At 43.8% G+C, this 21,236-nt stretch overlaps 1 protein-coding gene across 1 annotated transcript in view; it reads right to left on the bottom strand.

Moving 5' to 3' along the window:
• CCDC170 (coiled-coil domain containing 170) overlaps nt 1–21,236 on the bottom strand; it is an 83,547-nt gene that overhangs the window by 22,320 nt on the left and 39,991 nt on the right. Inside the window, 1 exon segment of the mRNA XM_077811794.1 lies at nt 6,695–6,895. Within this exon segment, the coding sequence (XP_077667920.1) occupies nt 6,695–6,895 (201 nt within the window).

The raw sequence follows: 21,236 nt of genomic DNA, 5'->3' as shown, positions 1-21,236 counted from the left end.
TTCTATCCCCTTCTCTGTGTGACTTCTTCCAGGATCGCCTGCAGTTCAGGTGTAAAGAGACAGAGATGGAGGTCATCCCCAGGTTCAGAGAACTCACTGCATTGAATATTCTCCTCCTAATCAGACTACCCAGGCTGTGACCAATCTGGTATGGACATGGTTGACTTGCTCATCAAATGGTGTGTCTTGGGGAAATTTCTAACCTGGCGAAGGCCATCCCTCTCCAGGCAGCCCACTTTCAGTTGCCTCTTATGACATGCAGGAGAAGCAGTGGGCCTATTCTGTCCCTGAACCCACAGGGGACAGAATAGGAAAAAATATACCTGGCACCTCCTAGGAATCTCTGAAGTCAGATGGAAGAACTTTGGAGAGGCACGAATGGAGGAAGGCCATGTACTCTATTACAGTGGAGAGGACAAACATGTCAACAGTACAGGATTTCTTGTCCATAAGGATATCAAGAATTCAGTATTAGGATGCCACCCAATATACAGCAGGCTTATTTCCATCTGTCTAAACGCAGTACCATTCAATATCACAATGGTACAAGTCTACGCCCCTACAACAGACTATGACGATGAGCAAATTGAAGATTTTTATAATCAGCTCCAAGACATCATTGATAAGGTACACAAGAAAGATATCCTGATTGTAGAAGGAGATTGGAATGCTAAAGTGGGTACTGATGTACAGGCAGATTGGCGAGATTATTGTGGCCCTTTCTGTAATGTGGTAACCAATGATAGAGGCCTGAGACTTTTGGAGTTTGCCAGCTATAACAATCTGGTTCTTGCAAACACATTAGGAGTACTTAAAGCATCCATACAATCAACATGGCATGCACCTGATGGTTTACATCACAGTCAGATCAACTACAACACGGTGCAAAACCAATTTCGTTCTGGGATCAACAGAGCTAAAACAAGGAGCTTCCCATGTGCTGATGTTGGAAGTGATCACAACTTTGTGATGCTAAACTTTTGGCTGTGGCTAAGGAAAATCGTTAGGCCAAAGTTCACCAAAATCAAGTTTGACTTAGAAAGACTTAGAGACCGAAGCATTGCAGAGTCATTCCAAGCAATGATCAGTGAAAAATTTGCTCCGTTGCTTGTTCTAGAGGAAAACGTAGAAACAATGACCAACAATTTCAATGCTGTAATGAATGAGGCAGCAATGGACATTCTTGGGAACCACTGTAAGATAAAACCTTGGGTCACAAATGAAATACTACAAATATGTGACATTAGAAGAGAACTCGAGAGACAAGAACAGCACTGATAAATACAGAGTGATTGGCAGAAAGATCAAGAAAGGAATGAAGGTGGCCAAGAAGATATAGATCAAAAAAACAATGCTCTAAAATTGAAGAGAGTGTATCAATAATAAAAATAGCAAAAGATTTCACGAAGGAAAGATGGACCAAAGCTAACACAATTCAAGAAAAAGAAGGGAACAACCTTCAGAAGAAAAGGACATCATCAATAGGTGGACAAATTACTGCTTTGATCTATACAATCATCAGGCAAATGGAGATGTCGTAGACAGCCCAGATTCAGAGGAGGATGACTTTCCAATACTGCATGAAGAAGTGGAGACAGTTGTGAAATCACTCAAGAACAGAAAGATTACAGGTATTGACAACATCCCAGCTGAACTGATGAAATTTGGAGGAAAAACAGTAACAGATGTACTCACCAAGATCTGCAACAAGATCTGGCAGACCGGTCAGTGACCCTCCACATGGACAGTCACTAATCATCACTCTGCCAAAGACAGGCAACCTGCAATTGTGTCAGAGTTACCGAACTATAAGATTAATTAGCCATCCAAGCAAAGTAATGCTGAAAGTCATATTGAACAGCTTGAAGCAAGAAACAGATATCATCGCTGAAGAACAGGCTGGCTTTCATGCTAGAAGAAGTACCAGAGAACAGATTTTTAATCTTCGCGTTGTGTGAGAAATACTTACACCACCAGCAGGACCTCTACCGCGTCTTTGTTGACTTCAGTAAGGTGTTTGACAGAGTATGGCACGAAGCTCTCTGGACAACCATGAAGAAGTACAGTGTCAGTCATAAGCTTATTCTTACTATTAAATAACTGGTTTCAGAGTAACAGCCGGAGAGTGGGGTGGGAGGAGGTATTTTTTCATGCTTTGTGTGTATATAAAAAGATCTTCTACACTTTCCACAGTATGCATCCGATGAAGTGAGCTGTAGCTCACGAAAGCTTATGCTCAAATAAATTGGTTAGTCTCTAAGGTGCCACAAGTACTCCTTTTCTTTTTATTAAATAACTGTATGCCAAGGCCAGCAGTGCAGTTCTCAATGGCACAATAGGAGAGTGGTTTCGTACCACTGTTGGAGTCCGGCAAGGCTGCCTTTTTTCACCCACACTGTTCGACATCTACTTGGAGTGCAAAATGACTGATGCCCTGGAAGATCACATATGCACAGTCAGCATTGGGGGGGGTGTGAACAATCTCAAATCTTTGGTTCACTGATGACATTGATGGCCTGATAGGCAACAAAGATGAACTTGCCAACCTTCTGAAATGAGTGGATGAAACCTCTGCAAAATACGGTTTGAAAATCAGTGCAGAGAAAACCAAGCTGATGACAAACATGATGGGATCAGCTCAGATATCACTGTCAGTGGACAAGAGCTGGAGACAATGAAACAGTTCAGATATTTGCAGGCAATCATCACTGATGAAGGATCAAAGGCAGAAATTCTGGTAAGAACTGCACAAACAGCAGCAACAGTGGCAAAGTTAAAGCCAATTTGGAGGAATAAGAACATCTCTCTGGAATCCAAACTGAAACTGCTGCACACACTGGTCATCTCCATTTTTCCGTATGCGTGCGATACATGGACCCTTGCAGCAATACTTGAAAGGAAAATGCAGGTAGTAGAGATGAGATGCTTCCTTAAAATCCTGGGCATCTCCTACTTCGACCACATCACTAATGAAGAGGTCCGGAACATCATCACCCCAATGCGCTGGGTCATATGAAGGCCTCCTGAAGACCGTGAAGAAGTGCAAACCGAAGTGGTATGGCCATGTAATAAGATCTGGCCTATCCAAGATCACCCTCCAAGGGACAGTACAGGGGAAGAGAAGAAGAGGTAGACAGAAGAAGAGATGGACTGACAACATAAAAGAGTGGACAGGAATAGACTTTGCGGAGACTCAAGCACTGATACACAATCATCATGGGTGGAGACAATTGGTTGATTGCTTATCAGTGATGGTGCCCCAATGACCAATGTGGTTATGGGAGCGATGATGATGATGAATCAGACTATGGGGAGGCAAGAGGCACAAGGAATCAGTAATCTTGCTCATGTAAGGAGATTAGCTTCTAGACCTACCGCTTGGCTGAGAATCCTGCCAGCCTCTCTCTCCTAGGGCTTGTCTTCACATACAGCACTACAGCGCACTGCTGCGATTTAGTGAAGATGCTACTACGCCAGTGGGAGAGCTTCTCCCATTAGCGTAGTTAATCCACTGCTCCAAAAGGCAGTAGTTAGGTTGGTAGAAGAAGCTCTCCCATCAGCATCGCGTTGTCTACACAGGGAGTTAGGTCAATGTAACTACCCCTGAGTGACATAGTTATATTGATATAGGTCTGTAGTCCTGTCACTAGGGCCCTGAAAAAAAAAATAAGGCTTAGTGCAAGTGACTTAAAAAGAGTATTTTGTTGAACATGTCTGGTGTTAGTAACTTCTCTGTAAGAACTCAGATTGAAAAGAAAAGCATGGTTAGGCAGTGTTAATGGCTACCATCAAGCAGGTCTTTGATCTATAGACAGTCACAGACTTGGTTAATGATGATAGGTGTGCGCAAAGCGCCCTTCTTTCAGGCTAAGTGGAAGGAGCAATTCAACTCTTTGATGTAGTGAGATAGCTGGAGACAACAGAAGCCACCACCTAAGGCAACATGCTGCATGTTGAGTCCTGATCAGAAGCTAAGCCATATGGTTTGAGGGATTTCCTTGGGACAGGCTGCAAATGCAGTGGCTAGGGGGTGTTTGGCATGGGGTGTGTGTGTGTTTGTGCATGTCTGCTTACTTTAAAAAAGCCAGTGGACAGGGAGAGAAACAGTGGTGACCCTGAGAGGGGGCAGAAAGATCAAGTTCCTTGGGCACAGAACTGACCGGAGGGGTAGACTTGGAAATCGTGAGCAAGAAAACTACCTGTTTGTTTCTACTGTGTTCAGGGAAACAGGACATTGTTTACATGTTTGGAAATAAACTAGATTGCACCAGAGACTATACCTGACTCATTCATTTCTCCTCCCAGTGGAAACAACCCTGCAATGCCCCTACTATTGGCTAATTGCTCTAGCCAAAGCAGGCAATGATATGCCAACATCTTTGTATAAATATTGGATCCAATCCTAAGCACTGTTAAGAGCTTTTAGCTTCTTGCAGCATTGGGTCCAGTATGTTATCCTGCATGAACTGTCTCTCCAAATTACTGGTCCCTGCTCTTATTGCTGAATACATTTTGTGGGACCCCTAAAAGTTCTATTCAAAGTTAGGCTAATGAATACTTAAGAAATGGAAATCTGAAACCTCAGTTCTTTCTGACTGCTTAAATTATTTATCCAACACATTGGAAAAATTAACATTGGCCAGGAAAGATAACTTGAAACAATACTATTTGATTTGGTGCCATAGGAAAGAACTACATGATATCTCTTCACAGTTTGCATTAGTTATTAACAACCCAGCGTATATTAGCTTGCCATGGAGGTACAAGTAGGGGAAGCCTCGCTGGGTGTAGCAAAAGAAGGGTAGAAACATTTTTAAGGGATGATTTTTCAAATAAACCAGGAATCTGGGAACAACTAGAAGGTTTTCTGTGCATTCGGGTGAATTTTAGTTGTTTTTTTTCCTATTATTTTCCCTTACCCTTTTCAGAAGGCAATGACATAAAACTCTTTGCAGACAAAGAGCACTAGCCCCTCTGCTGCTACTCATATTTTTGCAAAACAGCAACAGAAGTAAATTAAAAAGATCTTGTTCAATTTCATGGCTGCCCTTGGCATCCAGGAGTGTGAAACTGTCAAGAATCTTTTCTGATTAATGCTGCTGCTAGTTGGGAATATGGAGCATACGAATGTCAGCAGAGGCAGGAACTGGAGCTATTCATTGAGGAGCAGAACCCAAAATATAGAGACTGCTGATGGGTGGCAGAGTAGCGAAGAAAGACCTCTTCCTCACACCACCTCCTTGCAGCAGACATCTGGAGACAAGTAAAAAAATGAAAAGCCTCTTCCCTTATGGGAGAAGTGGGAGGATTAAACAGAAAGCTCCATCTCCCTTCCTGTAGCTAGAGGTGGAGGTTAAAATTTACCAAAATTTGCTGTATTAGCAAGACACTGATACAAAAGGTGGAGGACCAGTGTCCAGAAACAGCTGTCTGGTAGACAACTCAAAACAGTCACCGGCTTCGCACCAAAGCATTGGTCCTGGACAGATGACCTGGACACCTACCTTTATCTTTCTTCTCTACCTCTCTGGCTATTTAGTTTAGTCCTTTAGGTATCAGTTAACATTTCAAGTCCTTATTTAAAAGTTTTATATGCCCCAAAGCACCAGCATGTGAACTCACAGTTTGAGTACTCACTAAAACAGGGATTCTTAAACTTTTTCTCTCTGAGGCCCCTCTTGACAGGCTATAAAGACTCCAGAGCGCAGCAGGGGAGGGGGGCTTCAGGGCAGGGGCCTTGGGCATAGGCATAATTTGACTTCTATTTGGGGGGGGCAGGAGCCAGTGGGGCTCAAGCCACCTCCACATGGCAGGGTCCAGGGAGGAAGTGCCACCTCCATCCCCTGACTCACCTTAGCTGGCCACCCAGACTGTCTGGGTGGGGGTGGGGGGGCATGCAACCAAAAATTATAACTTAATTATAGCTTAGCTCAAAAAGTTTGAAAATAGCTTAGGGTACAGAGAGGGGATGGCTAGGGGCTGTGTGCAGGCAGTGGGGTAGCTCAGGGTATAGGGAAAGGGGTATTAGGGGCTGTGTGCTGGGAGGGTTCCCCTGCAGTCCCTGTTCCTGGAGGGGTCTGCCAGCCACGGAGCCAGGTTGCCTAACCAGCTGCCTCTGTGGGAGCAAAGGGGGCTGGGAGCTGAGGAACAGCTTCAACATGGGGCACCAGCAGGAGACAAGGCAATGCTGCCACTGCCTGCTCCATGACACCAGCCAGAGCAGCAGCTAGCCCACGCTGCCTGGCTCCAGCTTCCTACCTCCAGCCTGGCCAGGGGATGGGGAGAGGAAATGGGGTGGGGGGTATGGAGCTGCCTCCCCGGGACTGTCGTGATCTTTCGCTGCAATTGGCGGAAAGGGGCAATGCCCTCCATATCCCCAACTCTGCCCACGGGCTCAGGGCTTCTGCCCCACAGGAAGCACCAGAGCTCAGGGATTCAGCCCCACACCTCCTGGCTTCAGCCCCTGTGGGGGGCACTAGGGATCAGGGCTTCCGCCCTATACCTCCCAGCTTCAGTTCCTCGGGGAGTGTTAGGGGGCGGGGATGGGAGCTTCAGTCACAAGGCTGCATAGCCCCCTTGAAAGGCTGCGGACCCCTGATTGAGAACCGCTGCACTAAAATACAATAAAGACGCCCAGCTATATCTCTGGCTTGTGAAAAACATTCCCACAAATGGAAATAACCTATGTTGTTACTTTTTGTTTCTCAAGCTTCAAATCATCTCGCATCACGTCTCCAGACACCAACTCCCCATCCAGACGCATCAGTTGCTCCTGGAGTGTCTCAAATTGTTTTTCTGCTTTCCTGGCCTTTTGCAGAGCCTCCTGGTGCAATCTCGTCTGATTCTCTAGCTGCTCAGTCAGATTAGCGATTTGGGCTTCAAGCTGGGACACCATCTGGGAAACAAGAAAACCAACAAGACAGAGACTGAGTTAACTTGACATATACATGGTAGAGGCACAAGAAAGATGCATCCCCAAGCTACCAAACAGTGGAAGATTTCCCACTTATAAATAAACAATTTTTTTAAAAGAAAGGAAACAAAACACAATATAAACCAAAAATCAGAAAAAATGTTGTATGCAGTGTTCTTGTAGCTATGTTGGTCCCAGAAAATTAGAGAGACAAGGGGGGTGAAGTAATAACTTTTACTGGACCAACTTCTCTTGGTGAGAGAGAGAGACAAGCTTTCGAGCTTACCGAGCTCTTCTTCAGAAAAAATGATAGAAACTGCTGGGGAAAAAATGCTGCAGTGAGCTACTGAATCAGAAATGGAGAACACCACAAAGACCTGATTATCTATGCCTACGCTGCCAAATAATTTGAAGTAGCTAAGTCTTTTGTAAATGGTTTCAGAGTGGTAGCCGTGTTAGTCTGTTCCCCCCAAAACAATGAGGAGTCACAGGTGCCACAAGGACTCCTCGTTCTTTTGTAAAAGTTAATCCAGACACTCCGTGATCATTCCAGAACACCCATTCACAATTTACCCTAAATTTCATCCTAGGGTATAAAAAAAAACTTTTCTGTCCTGAAATGTGGAGTGTTTAGATTAACATTTACAAAGATGTTAGCTAACTTGAGTTAATTGGTAATCAATTTCAATTAAAATAGGGCCACAAATTCCAGTCTACATATAATCTGGAAAAACGGAACATTTTAGAAAGATTGACTAATACATTTTAATTAAGTGCGTTTTACAAACATGTTACCCCCTAGTGTAGACAGTGTTAAAAAAAAATTAAAATGTGTTTGCTTGTCCTGGTCAACATTAGAGAACCTAGGGTTCACTAGGGACAACTGAAATTTCTTTTAAAGATGTCTCCACTCAGTGTTACTGTGCTGTTAAGCACCACTTGATTAAAATGAGTTTGCTGAACACATTTTGTTCTAAAGCGGATAAGAACTAAAACTCAATATAAACCAAAAATCATTTAGCTGTTCTCTATTAACTTGACAACACTTATGTGATTCGCTAACCAATAAACTCAATGGAATGGAATTAAAAAATGAATTGTTTAATAACAGGAAATAGCAACAAGATGTCTAATTACAATGCTGCCAAATGTTAAATTACTTGGCCATATTCAAAAGATTGGTTTTTTTTCCCCTCTCATTTTATTTTCCTGTAGCTATTTGGTTTGCATTGCATGTTCATTTTTAATTCCACCCTCAGATATTCATCCAACAGTCCCTTCATTTCTAGCATCTGTTGGCCTCATATTTACAAACTGGCCTGGTTCCTGATTTACACACATAAAACTGCCATTAATTTCAGTGACACTTATCAAAATGTAAGGGCTGTAGCCTTGGGTTAGTGTTAAATAAAATGGCACAATTGAACCAGGACCAAAAAGGCTTTAGGGAAATATTGATTGCACACTGAGAGGAATGACCCAACAACAACAAAATACAACCTAAAGAGAAAAAAAAACAACCAATAAACACATTATTTTCTATTGTATGTCACTAAGGGGAACTCTAGCCCTCATTAGATTGGAGGAGAAACTGGTAGCAGGGGAGGAGGAGTCCTCCATCAGGCTGCAGAAACTGCAGCTGCTTTACCTGGTTCATCTTTGAAAGAGGACAGAAGAAAGGCACCCAGCCCCATCCTCTTTTTCTCCTGTACAATGACATTCAGGAGGCTGCTTGCACACAGCAGAGTTCTGCAACACACTCCCATGCACAATAAAGCTACACTAATTCTGCAGAACAGAGATCTTTTGGGGTGGCAGAGTAAGAGGTGTGGATTCACCTTATCTACCCTGGAAACGCTTCAGCGGCACTGCTGTAATGCTTCAGTGTAGACACTACCTACACTGATGGGAAGGGTTCTCCCGTTGGTGTAGGTAATCCACTTCTCCCTTTGACCTAGTCTACACAGAGGGTTAGCTCGGCTTCACGACATCACTCATGGGTGTGGATTTTACACACCCCTGAGCAATGTGGCTAGGTTGACCTAACTTTTTAGTGTAGACCAGGCCTCAGTGAGTAAAATATGCATCTCGTGATGCTGCCACTCAAATGTTGCCATTTATTTCAATGGGAAAAGCATTAGGGCTTGATTCAAAACCCATTAAATCAGACATTCCCCGGCTTCAATGGGCTTTGGATCAGGTCAGTCCCATAATTGCGAAAGTATGTACTGTGTTTGAAGAGGACAACCCATTTATTCTTAGGGCCTGTCTACACTATGGCTGCTATAGTAGCACAGCTACAGCATTGCTGCTGGGCCACTCTAGGGCCCTGGGGAGATGCTTCCTACCTAGATGGAAGGGGTTTTTCCACCAATGCAGTTAATCCCCCTCTCCGAGGAGTGGTAGCTAGGCTGATGAAAGAATTCTTCACATCCCTGAGCTACACAGCTAGGTGGATCTAATTTTTAAATGTAGACCAGCATTAGATTCTTCAGTCATTACACTGGGGAAAGAACTGTGGAGTTTAATAGTACTTTTGCCTGTAATATGACTATAGGTGTGGTCCAGATTAAGTAAAAATATCTGAACCCTGCTGACACTTAGAGTGCTCAAGACCTGATCTAGTAGCTTTAAAATGATTGTGATTTTAAATTTTAACTGCTGTAGGACAATAATTAATAGCAACATCTCTTTCCCACAACAGACTTTATAATACTGGGCACTTGTCATTTTATGTGTTGATTTCTTTTTAAAAGGACATACCTCTGGGCTTTCTACAGATTAAATTACACTTGTAACAGATTCAATTACTGCCAGGCATTTGTCCATTTCACCGGGTTAAATACCCAATTGCAGAAAGGTTTGTAGCAATTTTTAGCCAGACACATTCATTATCTATTATAAGCTGACTGGAATACTGAGAAGTCATCCAGGTAATAGGATAGGCTAATGTGTAGGCAATTAAAGCTCTAAAAATGGCCTCTTTTCTGTCACCTCATTGAAGACATTTAATCCCTTCACTGACCATCCGGGTGCAAAGTATATACACTCCATCTTAAACTTTGATTCAAATCCTAGAAAGGGACTGGTTGGTACAGAGTTCCAGTGGGACCCTGCCCAGGCTAAAAGGTTAGCGCAGGCATATAACTTTGTAGGACTGGAGCCTTACATTAAGATTTGAAAAACAATTACACTTTCTACATTCATGAGTGTGTTGCTGGCACCCAGTGCCGAGAGGCAAAACAGCAGGGGTTTGTTACCCGGTGTGCTTTACTTAATAATTACAACGGGGTGGAGAAGCAGAAAAGTTTATCTGCAGCTGCAAACAAGATACAGGGAGAATAGAATTTTAAATTCTGCACACCAGAGCAGGTTATTACACACACTTTTATATTTTTTAATGCTACTGCACTACACATTAGCCAACTAAAACTTTGCACAAATACTTTGTTTATTTTTTGCAACCTTTAACAAGCAGTTTTAGCAACTTAAACAACCAGCACATTTTGTCTGGCCTTGTAGCTGTTTATTATTTTTAACTTGGCGTTAGCAAACCTTACACTATAAGGCATTATTTGCGGCTGCAACATTGTTTTAAGAGCAAAAGAGCTTACTTAAACCAGCCAGGCCTGAATTTTATTAAGGGGGGGGTTAAGAAGAAACCCTTATGTCTTTAGCAGGGAGACTTTCTTGACTCTTATGGCCTTCCATTCCCTTGACTTAAGTAGTGGCCATGCCCTGGGGTCTCCAACAAGTGCGTGCAAGAGAAGCTAGACTAAAAACACAGAACAGCCTACACTCTCTTGGGAATGGTTCCTTTCAGAGCATGCTCAAGTCCTTTCTCACATAGTTATTTCAAGGTCTGACCTTCATAAAGAAACTCTCCTGAGAGAAGCAGTCCATACTTCTTTATTAGAGTGCTTCACTTTGGGACAAGGCAGATAAATTAACTCCTTGTCCCCCATACCTGTGACAGATAGTTGCCAAATTATAAAGTTTCTTCAGCTTGCATGTTCGACTTTTTTTTTGGTATCTTTGTATTTACTGAGTTCAGTGGTAATTGATATATAGCTAAAAATCCTCTCCACGTTTTTTTTATTTAGAAAATGATGAAAAAAAAGTAACAAATTTACAGGGGCGGAAGGCAAAGAAAGGAAAAGGGAAGATTTGCTCTTCTCTCCCCTTTATTATTTTAAAGATGAAATAAAAATACTATGGAGGCACAGGCTGTAGCTCCATAGTTAAGGCCAACATGAGTTTTGCATTTAAAGCAGGGGTGCCCAGTCGTGGCACCCAAACAACCTTCATTCTGCCCTGTAGTGACACTAAGAGTATGTCTACACTGAGAGGTGACACATGGGGCGGTCAAACACCCTCCCTCCTGAACCTTTAAATTGTGCCCACCTACAATATCAACATTTGCATGTTGCCTCTATAACAAGGTGTGGTGTTAATTCAGATTAGCTAACCCTGCTGGAGGAATTTGGGTTGAAACAGCATGGCAACACAGCTTTTAACTTGGTTCAGCAGCTCAAGTACAACCCTGAGCTGCCCTAGAGGCTTCAACTTGAGCAGCTAACCCAGGTAAAAAACCAAGGTGCTGCGTCTTCACTGTTATTTGAACCCAAGTTAGCTAATGTAGGTTAGCTAATCCAAGTTAAAACACATCTTTTCATGTAGTGTGTAATGTAGGCGTGAGGATTTAAAACAATCTAATGTGTCTTTAGAAAACAATTTAATTTAACATGCAACTTCAACAACTATTATGCATTATTACAATTGTCTAGTTACAACATGATGATACTATAGGGCAGAGTTAAGTTTGGTTAAGGAAAAGTGCATCTCCATACCTTCATGTTTGGATTTCTTACATTCAACTTTCACTCTGAATTTCCTGGGTTTATACCACTTATTTTGGGGACAATTATGCCCCTATAATGGTTTTACCCTAAACATCTCATATGTACTTCCAAAATTAACTTCATTTAAACACAGATTTTCTGTTGGAAAATATACACACACGTACATGTGATACTACAGTTCTTACCTTTAAAACATCTTAAATGATTTTGCCTTCTCTGGTACCTTTGAAAAACCAATATACTGCAATGGAGAAACCATTCTCTTTTGCCATGGCTATCAAAATAAAGCAACTGTTAAGCAACCATAGTGGTAGTTTATTTTGAAAACTACTCTTCCTTAAAAAGAGTCCTCCAATAAGCTTTACCTGCAGCTTTGGACAGTCTAACTGTGGGTCACTTTTTCAGTGTGTAGAGCCATAGTTTTCCATCATGAACCTCAAATACCTCTGTATGTATACCCTTCAGGCCGTTTGGTTCTCCCAATACCCATACTGGCCAAGCCTGCCTCCTTGCAGCAATGTTTACTTCGTACTTGGGCTGTCTCATCCTTAAGATTCTGGTTTTCAATGTCAGAATTAGTTGCTCTTCTAGGTAGCCACAAGTGATTGTCCCAAACTAACAGTATCCAAGGCCCAGTTCAGGTTACTTTGAATTTAAGTTGATATTATTGTCACATCAGAAAATGGAAAGATCATCATAAAATAAAACTTATGTGGAAATAAACTCATTGAATGAAACACTACAAAAAGCAATGCTTAGTGAGAACAAAGCTCAGTGTACAAAGTACTGAAATATTATCTATATAGCACAGCAGAAAAACTTCTTGCTCTCCCTCAACCTACAGCTGTCCATTTCAGCTGTCTAGAAGAAAGCTCACTCACATGTTCAGCCAGGTAGGGGCAGGGGTGGAGGTGGGTGTGTACCTTCATTTTATGGCCTTTTGCTTAGGTCATTAGCATGCACCATTTCCTCACCTTGAACAGTAATTAACTTTTGACTTGTTTTCCAATAAAATTAAATATATTCATTTTCAGATGCCAGCTTATGCTAAACAAACAATGCCACTTTATGTTTCCCAATACATATGAACATTTAAGCAATACTGGGTCTGATTCTGACTTCACTTAAACTGATATAAAACAGATGTACTGTAATGTCCAAGTCACCTGAGTTATGTGGGTACAAAGAAGATCAGAGGCAGACTCAGTATCTTTAAGTACCTACACCTCCTCTGTCATACAGAGTTTTTTGTTTAACTTGCTAACAATCCAAACAGAAGGAATGTTTTGGGAAAGTTCCTATCTGGTCAGGGCTGCAAAGTCACACAGCAGAAATAAGATTAATTCAGATAAGAGACACCGGACACATTTTGGTGTCAGACAGACTCATGTAACAATATTAAATGAAAAAACCTTACCCTTAAGGTTCAATTAAAACTGAACTCTCAAATCCTCAAAAGAAATTCCACACATTGATCTTTTAACAACAAGTCAGGGAAGCAAATTCATTATGGTATGTGAACTATCCATGCGGCCATAAAGGGAGAGTGCCTAAATAGAGTATGGAGGAACTTCTACACCAGTGTCCAGTCAGGGATCCGTGAGTTTGTTCTGCAGCTTCCTGTGGATCTCTGGTCCACATCTACACAGACAATGCAAACACTGCTCTCTGCATTTTTTGTGCTATGTCAAGCTTCTCGGAGAGGAGCTGACATAGCACACATAGGACCCAGGTCATGGATTTCTGAAGGAAAGTTTTCCTTCTTCTCTATGGAAGCTTTTTCATCAAAGGGATTTAGCCTCACATGAAATAATTTTCTACTGGAAGATTATGTTATCTTTTGTTAGATTTGAAGTTACTCCCATTTGATGCACAATCTGATTATACAAGCAAGTCAGTAAAAGCAAGCATTTGAACAATAACTGCTCTGTTACAACCATCAGCTGTTCAAACCAGAAAGCACAATACATATTTTACTGGTATGGGTGTGGTTAAATGTATGTGTCATAAATATAAGGGGAAGGGTAAACCCCTTTGAAATTCCTCCTGGCCAGGGGAAAGCTCCTCTCACCTGTAAAGGGTTAAGAAGCTAAAGGTAACCTCGCTGGCACCTGACCAAAATGACCAATGAGGAGACAAGATACTTTCAAAAGCTGGGAGGAGGGAGAGAAACAAAGGGTCTGGGTCTGTCTGTGTGCTGCTTTTGCCAGGGACAGAACAGGAATGGAGTCTTAGAACTTTTAGTAAGTAATCTAGCTAGGTATGTGTTAGATTATGATTTCTTTAAATGGCTGAGAAAAGAATTGTGCTGAATAGAATAACTATTTCTGTCTGTGTATCTTTTTTGTAACTTAAGGTTTTGCCTAGAGGGGTTCTCTATGTTTTCTAATCTAATTACCCTGTAAGATATCTACCATCCTGATTTTACAGGGGGGATTTCTTCATTTCTATTTACTTCTATTTTCTATTAAAAGTCTTCTTGTAAAAGACTGAATGCTTTTTCATTGTTCTCAGATCCAAGGGTTTGGGTCTGTGGTCACCTATGCAAATTGGTGAGGCTTTTTATCCAACATTTCCCAGGAAAGCGGGGGTGCAAGTGTTGGGAGGATTGTTCATTGTTCTTAAGATCCAAGGGTCTGGGTCTGTAGTCACCTAGGCAAATTGGTGAGGCTTTTTACCAAACCTTGTCCAGGAAGTGGGGTGCAGGGTTTTGGGAAGTATTTTGGGGGGAAAGACGCGTCCAAACAGCTCTTCCCCAGTAACCAGTATTAGTTTGGTGGTGGTAGCGGCCATTCCAAGGACCACGGGTGGAATACTTTGTACCTTGGGGAAGTTTTGACTTAAGCTGGTAAAGATAAGCTTAGGAGGTTTTTCATGCAGGTCCCCACATCTGTACCCTAGAGTTCAGAGTGGGGGAGGAACCTTGACATGGTGGCATAGTGGTGGGATTAACCTGAAATCATTTTGAGATCCAGTTGAGATTTTTTGAACTAGAAATACAGATTTTAAAAAGGAATTTTTTTTTCCTGTGGCTTTGAAGCAGCTTTGAAACTGAAAGCATCTTGGGTTTTCCCTGCTTTGTGGCCAAGCAGAGACAAAAGGGGATTAATTCAGAATTGTGAATTGCAGGTTTTCTTTGCCTGGAGGCAGGGTACTTAACTCCTGCAGGGAAATTCACAGTCTTCCAACCCAGAGGTTTTTTTTTTTTCTTTTCTTCCTAAAAGTAAATAGGGGGTGTGTGTTCTACCCATTTGCTTTTTCTTTGGGCTGGGTAAGCAGGTTTCCAAGTAGTTTGGAGGTTTTTTGCTTTAAGTTGGGCCCAGAACAGAGACAAGGGAATTGTCTTTTTCTGTAGGCTGACAATCACTATCAGAGAATAGGTATTCTATTCCAGCACAGCAAAATTTTACAGCCAAGTTTTGTTTGTTTATTTCTAAACCTCGGGTGTAAAGTTAGTTAAAAACAGAGAGGTTAGAATGACCAAATCCTCAGCTCGACTACAGCTGGAATTAGCCAAATTTCAGGCTGAGGAAAGACAAAGGGAACATGAAAGACAGATAGAACTCATGCGGCTGAAGAAGGAACAAGAAAGGGAGGCAGAACAACACCAAGCGGCTGCTCACAGGAGAGCTATGGAAGCGAGGGACAAAGAACTGGAGGAGAAGGAAAAAGAGAGGAAGTATGTGGAGGAGATGGAGAAGATAAAGGCTCAGCAGAATATCCCAACAAACCCTAGTAATCCTTCTCCAAGTACCACTTCCCATCCCAGAAAGTTCCCCACCTACAAGGCAGGCGATGATACTGAGGCCTTCCTAGAAAACTTCGAAAGGGCCTGCCTTGGATACAACCTCTCTACTGACCAGTACATGGTAGAGCTGAGGCCGCAGCTCAGTGGACCCTTAGCTGAGGTGGCAGCTGAAATGCCTAAAGAACACATGAACAAGTATGAACTGTTTAAATCCAAGGCGAGAGTCAGAATGGGGATAACACCCGAGCAGTCTCGTCGGAGGTTCAGAGCCCTAAGGTGGAAACCAGACATGTCATTTACCCGACATGCCTACCACATTGTGAAACATTGGGATGCCTGGATATCAGGAGCAAGTGTTGAATCTCCAGTAAATTTGCCCTTCCTAATGCAAATGGAACAGTTCTTAGAGGGTGTTCCTGAGGAAATAGAAAGATACATCCTAGATGGGAAACCCAAAACTGTAATCGAGGCAGGAGAGATTGGAGCCAGATGGGTGGAGGTGGCAGAGAAGAAGAAAACTGGTCGCAGTTGGAGCGGAGACCAGAAGGGACCACCCCAGACCACACCCTATTACCGGGGGCCGCCCAAGGCCCCACCTACCTCCCAAAGAACCCTCCAGACCCCTTATCGTCCTGCCACCCCGTTCTCCAGCAACCCTCCTCGCCCCAGTGACCCGTCAGCTGGACGATGTTTTAAATGTAACGAGCTGGGGCATGTAAAGGCCAACTGCCCCAAGAACCCCAACAGATTACAGTTCATTGCACCGGAATCACACCAGAGGTCCACAGGCCCAGATACTTCCCAGATACCCTTAGAGCGGAGGGAAACTGTGAGTGTGGGCGGGAAGAAGGTCACCGCGTGGAGGGACACCGGAGCACAAGTGTCAGCTATCCATGCTTCCTTAGTGGACCCCAATTTAATCAACCCAGAGATCCAAGTGACGATTCAACCCTTCAAGTCCAACTCTTTCAATTTGCCTACAGCCAAGTTGCCTGTCCAGTACAAGGGCTGGTCAGGAATGTGGACTTTTGCAGTCTATGATGATTATCCCATCCCCATGCTGTTGGGGGAAGACTTGGCCAATCATGTGAAGCAGGCCAAGAGGGTGGGAACGGTCACCCGCAGCCAGGCTAAACAAGCCGTGAGGCCTAGCTCTGTTCCGGAAACTGCTATCAGGACCCAGTCAGAGGTGATGGACCTGGACCTTAGGCCAATGTCTGCAACAGCAGTAGTGGATCCAGTCCCAGAGACCCAGACGGAACCAGTCCCAGAACCGGAACCAGCCGAACAACCAACACCAGACCCTGTGTCAGCACTGAATCCAGTACTTGCAACCTCAACACCAGAGGGCCCCACTGAACCTGAACTGGCAGCAGCCGATAACCCTACACAAGAGGCTCAGCCGGAGCCTGAATCCCAACATAGTGCACCAGCGGAGAGCGGTTCACAGTCAACAGAAACAGCTCCATCCCCTATATTGCTTCCAGAGGGACCAAGCCTAGGTCCACAATCCAATGAGGGACTGATGTCTCCAGCATCAAGGGAACAGTTCCAGACCGAACAGGAAGCAGATGAAAGCCTCCAGAGAGCTTGGACAGCGGCACGGAGCAACCCACCGCCTCTCAGCTCTTCTAATCGATCCAGGTTTGTTGTAGAAAGAGGACTTTTATACAAGGAAACTCTTTCTGGTGGACACCAGGAAGACTGGCATCCTCAGAGACAGTTGGTAGTTCCAACTAAATACCGGGCCAAGCTCTTGAGCTTAGCCCACGATCACCCTAGTGGCCATGCTGGGGTGAACAGGACCAAAGACCGTTTGGGGGGGTCATTCCACTGGGAGGGAATGGGCAAGGATGTTTCTACCTATGTCCAGTCTTGTGAGGTGTGCCAAAGAGTGGGAAAACCCCAAGACCAGGTCAAAGCCCCTCTACAACCACTCCCCATCATTGAAGTTCCATTTCAGCGAGTAGCTGTGGATATTCTGGGTCCTTTTCCGAAAAAGACAGCCAGAGGAAAGCAGTACATACTGACTTTCATGGATTTTGCCACCCGATGGCCGGAAGCAGTAGCTCTAAGCAACACCAGGGCTAAAAGTGTATGCCAGGCACTAGCAGACATTTTTGCCAGGGTAGGTTGGCCCTCCGACATCCTCACAGATGCAGGGACTAATTTCCTGGCAGGAACTATGAAAAACCTTTGGGAAGCTCATGGGGTAAATCACTTGGTTGCCACTCCTTACCACCATCAAACAAATGGCATGGTGGAGAAGTTTAATGGAACTTTGGGGGCCATGATACGTAAATTCGTAAATGAGCACTCCAATGATTGGGACCTAGTGTTGCAGCAGTTGCTCTTTGCCTACAGAGCTGTACCACATCCCAGTTTAGGGTTTTCCCCATTTGAACTTGTATATGGCCGTGAGGTTAAGGGGCCATTGCAGTTGGTGAAGCAGCAATGGGAGGGATTTACACCTTCTCCAGGAACTAACATTCTGGACTTTGTAACCAACCTACAAAACACCCTCCGAACCTCTTTAGCCCTTGCTAAAGAAAACTTACAGGATGCTCAAAAAGAGCAAAAAGCCTGGTATGATAAACATGCCAGAGAGCGTTCCTTCAAAGTAGGAGACCAGGTCATGGTCTTAAGGGCGCTCCAGGCCCATAAAATGGAAGCATCGTGGGAAGGGCCATTCACGGTCCAGGAGCGCCTGGGAGCTGTTAATTATCTCATAGCATTCCCCACCTCCAACCGAAAGCCTAAGGTGTACCATATTAATTCTCTAAAGCCCTTTTATTCCAGAGAATTAAAGGTTTGTCAGTTTACAGCCCAGGGAGAAGATGATGCTGAGTGGCCTGAAGGTGTCTACTACGAAGGGAAATGTGCTGGTGGTGTGGAAGAGGTGAACCTCTCCATGACCCTTGGGCGTATGCAGCGACAGCAGATCCAGGAGCTGTGCACTAGCTACGCGCCAACGTTCTCAGCCACCCCAGGACTGACTGAACGGGCATACCACTCCATTGACACAGGTAATGCTCACCCAATTAGGGTCCAACCTTACCGGGTGTCTCCTCAAGCTAAAACTGCTATAGAACGGGAGATCCAGGATATGTTACAGATGGGTGTAATCCGCCCCTCTGAAAGTGCATGGGCATCTCCAGTGGTTCTAGTTCCCAAACCAGATGGGGAAATACGTTTTTGCGTGGACTACCGTAAGCTAAATGCTGTAACTCGCCCAGACAACTATCCAATGCCACGCACAGATGAACTGTTAGAGAAACTGGGACGGGCCCAGTTCATCTCTACCTTGGACTTAACAAAGGGGTACTGGCAGGTACCGCTAGATGAATCTGCCAAGGAAAGGTCAGCCTTCATCACACATCTCGGGCTGTATGAATTTAATGTACTCCCTTTCGGGCTGCGAAATGCACCCGCCACTTTCCAAAGACTTGTAGATGGTCTCCTAGCGGGATTAGGAGAATATGCAGTCGCCTACCTTGATGATGTGGCCATATTTTCGGATTCCTGGGCAGACCACCTGGAACATCTACAAAAAGTCCTTGAGCGCATAAGGGAGGCAGGACTAACTGTTAAGGCTAAGAAGTGTCAAATAGGCCTAAACAGAGTGACTTACCTTGGACACCAGGTGGGTCAAGGAACTATCAGCCCCCTACAGGCCAAAGTGGATGCTATCCAAAAGTGGCCTGTCCCAAAGTCAAAGAAACAGGTTCAATCCTTCTTAGGCTTGGCTGGTTATTACAGACGATTTGTACCGCACTACAGCCAAATCGCTGCCCCACTGACAGACCTAACCAAAAAGAAACAGCCAAATGCTGTTCAGTGGACCGGAAAGTGTCAGAAGGCCTTTAACAAGCTTAAAGCGACACTCATGTCTGACCCTGTACTAAGGGCCCCAGACTTTGACAAACCGTTCCTAGTAACCACAGATGCATCCGAGCGTGGTGTGGGAGCAGTTTTAATGCAGAAAGGACCTGATCAAGAATTCCACCCTGTAGTGTTTCTCAGCAAAAAACTGTCTGAGAGGGAAAGCAACTGGTCAGTCACTGAAAAAGAATGTTATGCCATTGTCTACGCTCTGGAAAAGCTACGCCCATATGTTTGGGGACGGCGTTTCCACCTGCAAACCGACCATGCTGCACTGAAGTGGCTTCACACCGTCAAAGAAACTAACAAAAAACTTCTTCGGTGGAGTTTAGCTCTCCAAGATTTTGATTTCGACATCCAACACATCTCAGGAGCTTCTAACAAAGTGGCTGATGCACTCTCCCGTGAAAGTTTCCCAGAATCAACTGGTTAAAATCGTCCTTAAGATGTGGAAAATATTGTTAGTCTTTATGTACTTGGTAGTATATTTAGAGATGCATGTGTCTTATTAACTCTGTTTTTCCTAGAGCTCCAGGAAGAAATCCCAGCCAGTGTTTCACCCTAGCTGAGATTTGGGGGGCGTGTCATAAATATAAGGGGAAGGGTAAACCCCTTTGAAATTCCTCCTGGCCAGGGGAAAGCTCCTCTCACCTGTAAAGGGTTAAGAAGCTAAAGGTAACCTCGCTGGCACCTGACCAAAATGACCAATGAGGAGACAAGATACTTTCAAAAGCTGGGAGGAGGGAGAGAAACAAAGGGTCTGGGTCTGTCTGTGTGCTGCTTTTGCCAGGGACAGAACAGGAATGGAGTCTTAGAACTTTTAGTAAGTAATCTAGCTAGGTATGTGTTAGATTATGATTTCTTTAAATGGCTGAGAAAAGAATTGTGCTGAATAGAATAACTATTTCTGTCTGTGTATCTTTTTTGTAACTTAAGGTTTTGCCTAGAGGGGTTCTCTATGTTTTCTAATCTAATTACCCTGTAAGATATCTACCATCCTGATTTTACAGGGGGGATTTCTTCATTTCTATTTACTTCTATTTTCTATTAAAAGTCTTCTTGTAAAAGACTGAATGCTTTTTCATTGTTCTCAGATCCAAGGGTTTGGGTCTGTGGTCACCTATGCAAATTGGTGAGGCTTTTTATCCAACATTTCCCAGGAAAGCGGGGGTGCAAGTGTTGGGAGGATTGTTCATTGTTCTTAAGATCCAAGGGTCTGGGTCTGTAGTCACCTAGGCAAATTGGTGAGGCTTTTTACCAAACCTTGTCCAGGAAGTGGGGTGCAGGGTTTTGGGAAGTATTTTGGGGGGAAAGACGCGTCCAAACAGCTCTTCCCCAGTAACCAGTATTAGTTTGGTGGTGGTAGCGGCCATTCCAAGGACCACGGGTGGAATACTTTGTACCTTGGGGAAGTTTTGACTTAAGCTGGTAAAGATAAGCTTAGGAGGTTTTTCATGCAGGTCCCCACATCTGTACCCTAGAGTTCAGAGTGGGGGAGGAACCTTGACAGTATGCTAGCAAGATTAAATATACAGACAAGATTTTTTAATATCAGAGCATAAATTAAGGCTCCTGGATCTAAATAAATGGCCTAATAAGAGGCCTAATTTTTAGAGGTATGAGCACCCAAGAATTCCTATTAAACTCTGGTCTGATTTTCAATGTGAGTGCTCAGCACTTCTGAAGAGCAAGAACCTTTACCTTAAGGTGCCGATTTCTGAACACAGAATCCTAGAAATGTAGGGCTAGAAGGGGCCTCAAGAAGTCATCAAGTCCAGCCCCCTGCGCTGAGGCAGAACTAAGTAAACCTAGACCATCCCTGACAGGGGTT

Source organism: Eretmochelys imbricata, chromosome 3 (genome assembly GCF_965152235.1).
Source record: "Eretmochelys imbricata isolate rEreImb1 chromosome 3, rEreImb1.hap1, whole genome shotgun sequence".
Classification (NCBI taxonomy): Eukaryota; Metazoa; Chordata; order Testudines; family Cheloniidae; genus Eretmochelys; species Eretmochelys imbricata.
The sequence above is the reverse complement of the archived record's forward strand: the minus strand, read 5'-3'. Positions and strand labels throughout refer to the sequence as shown.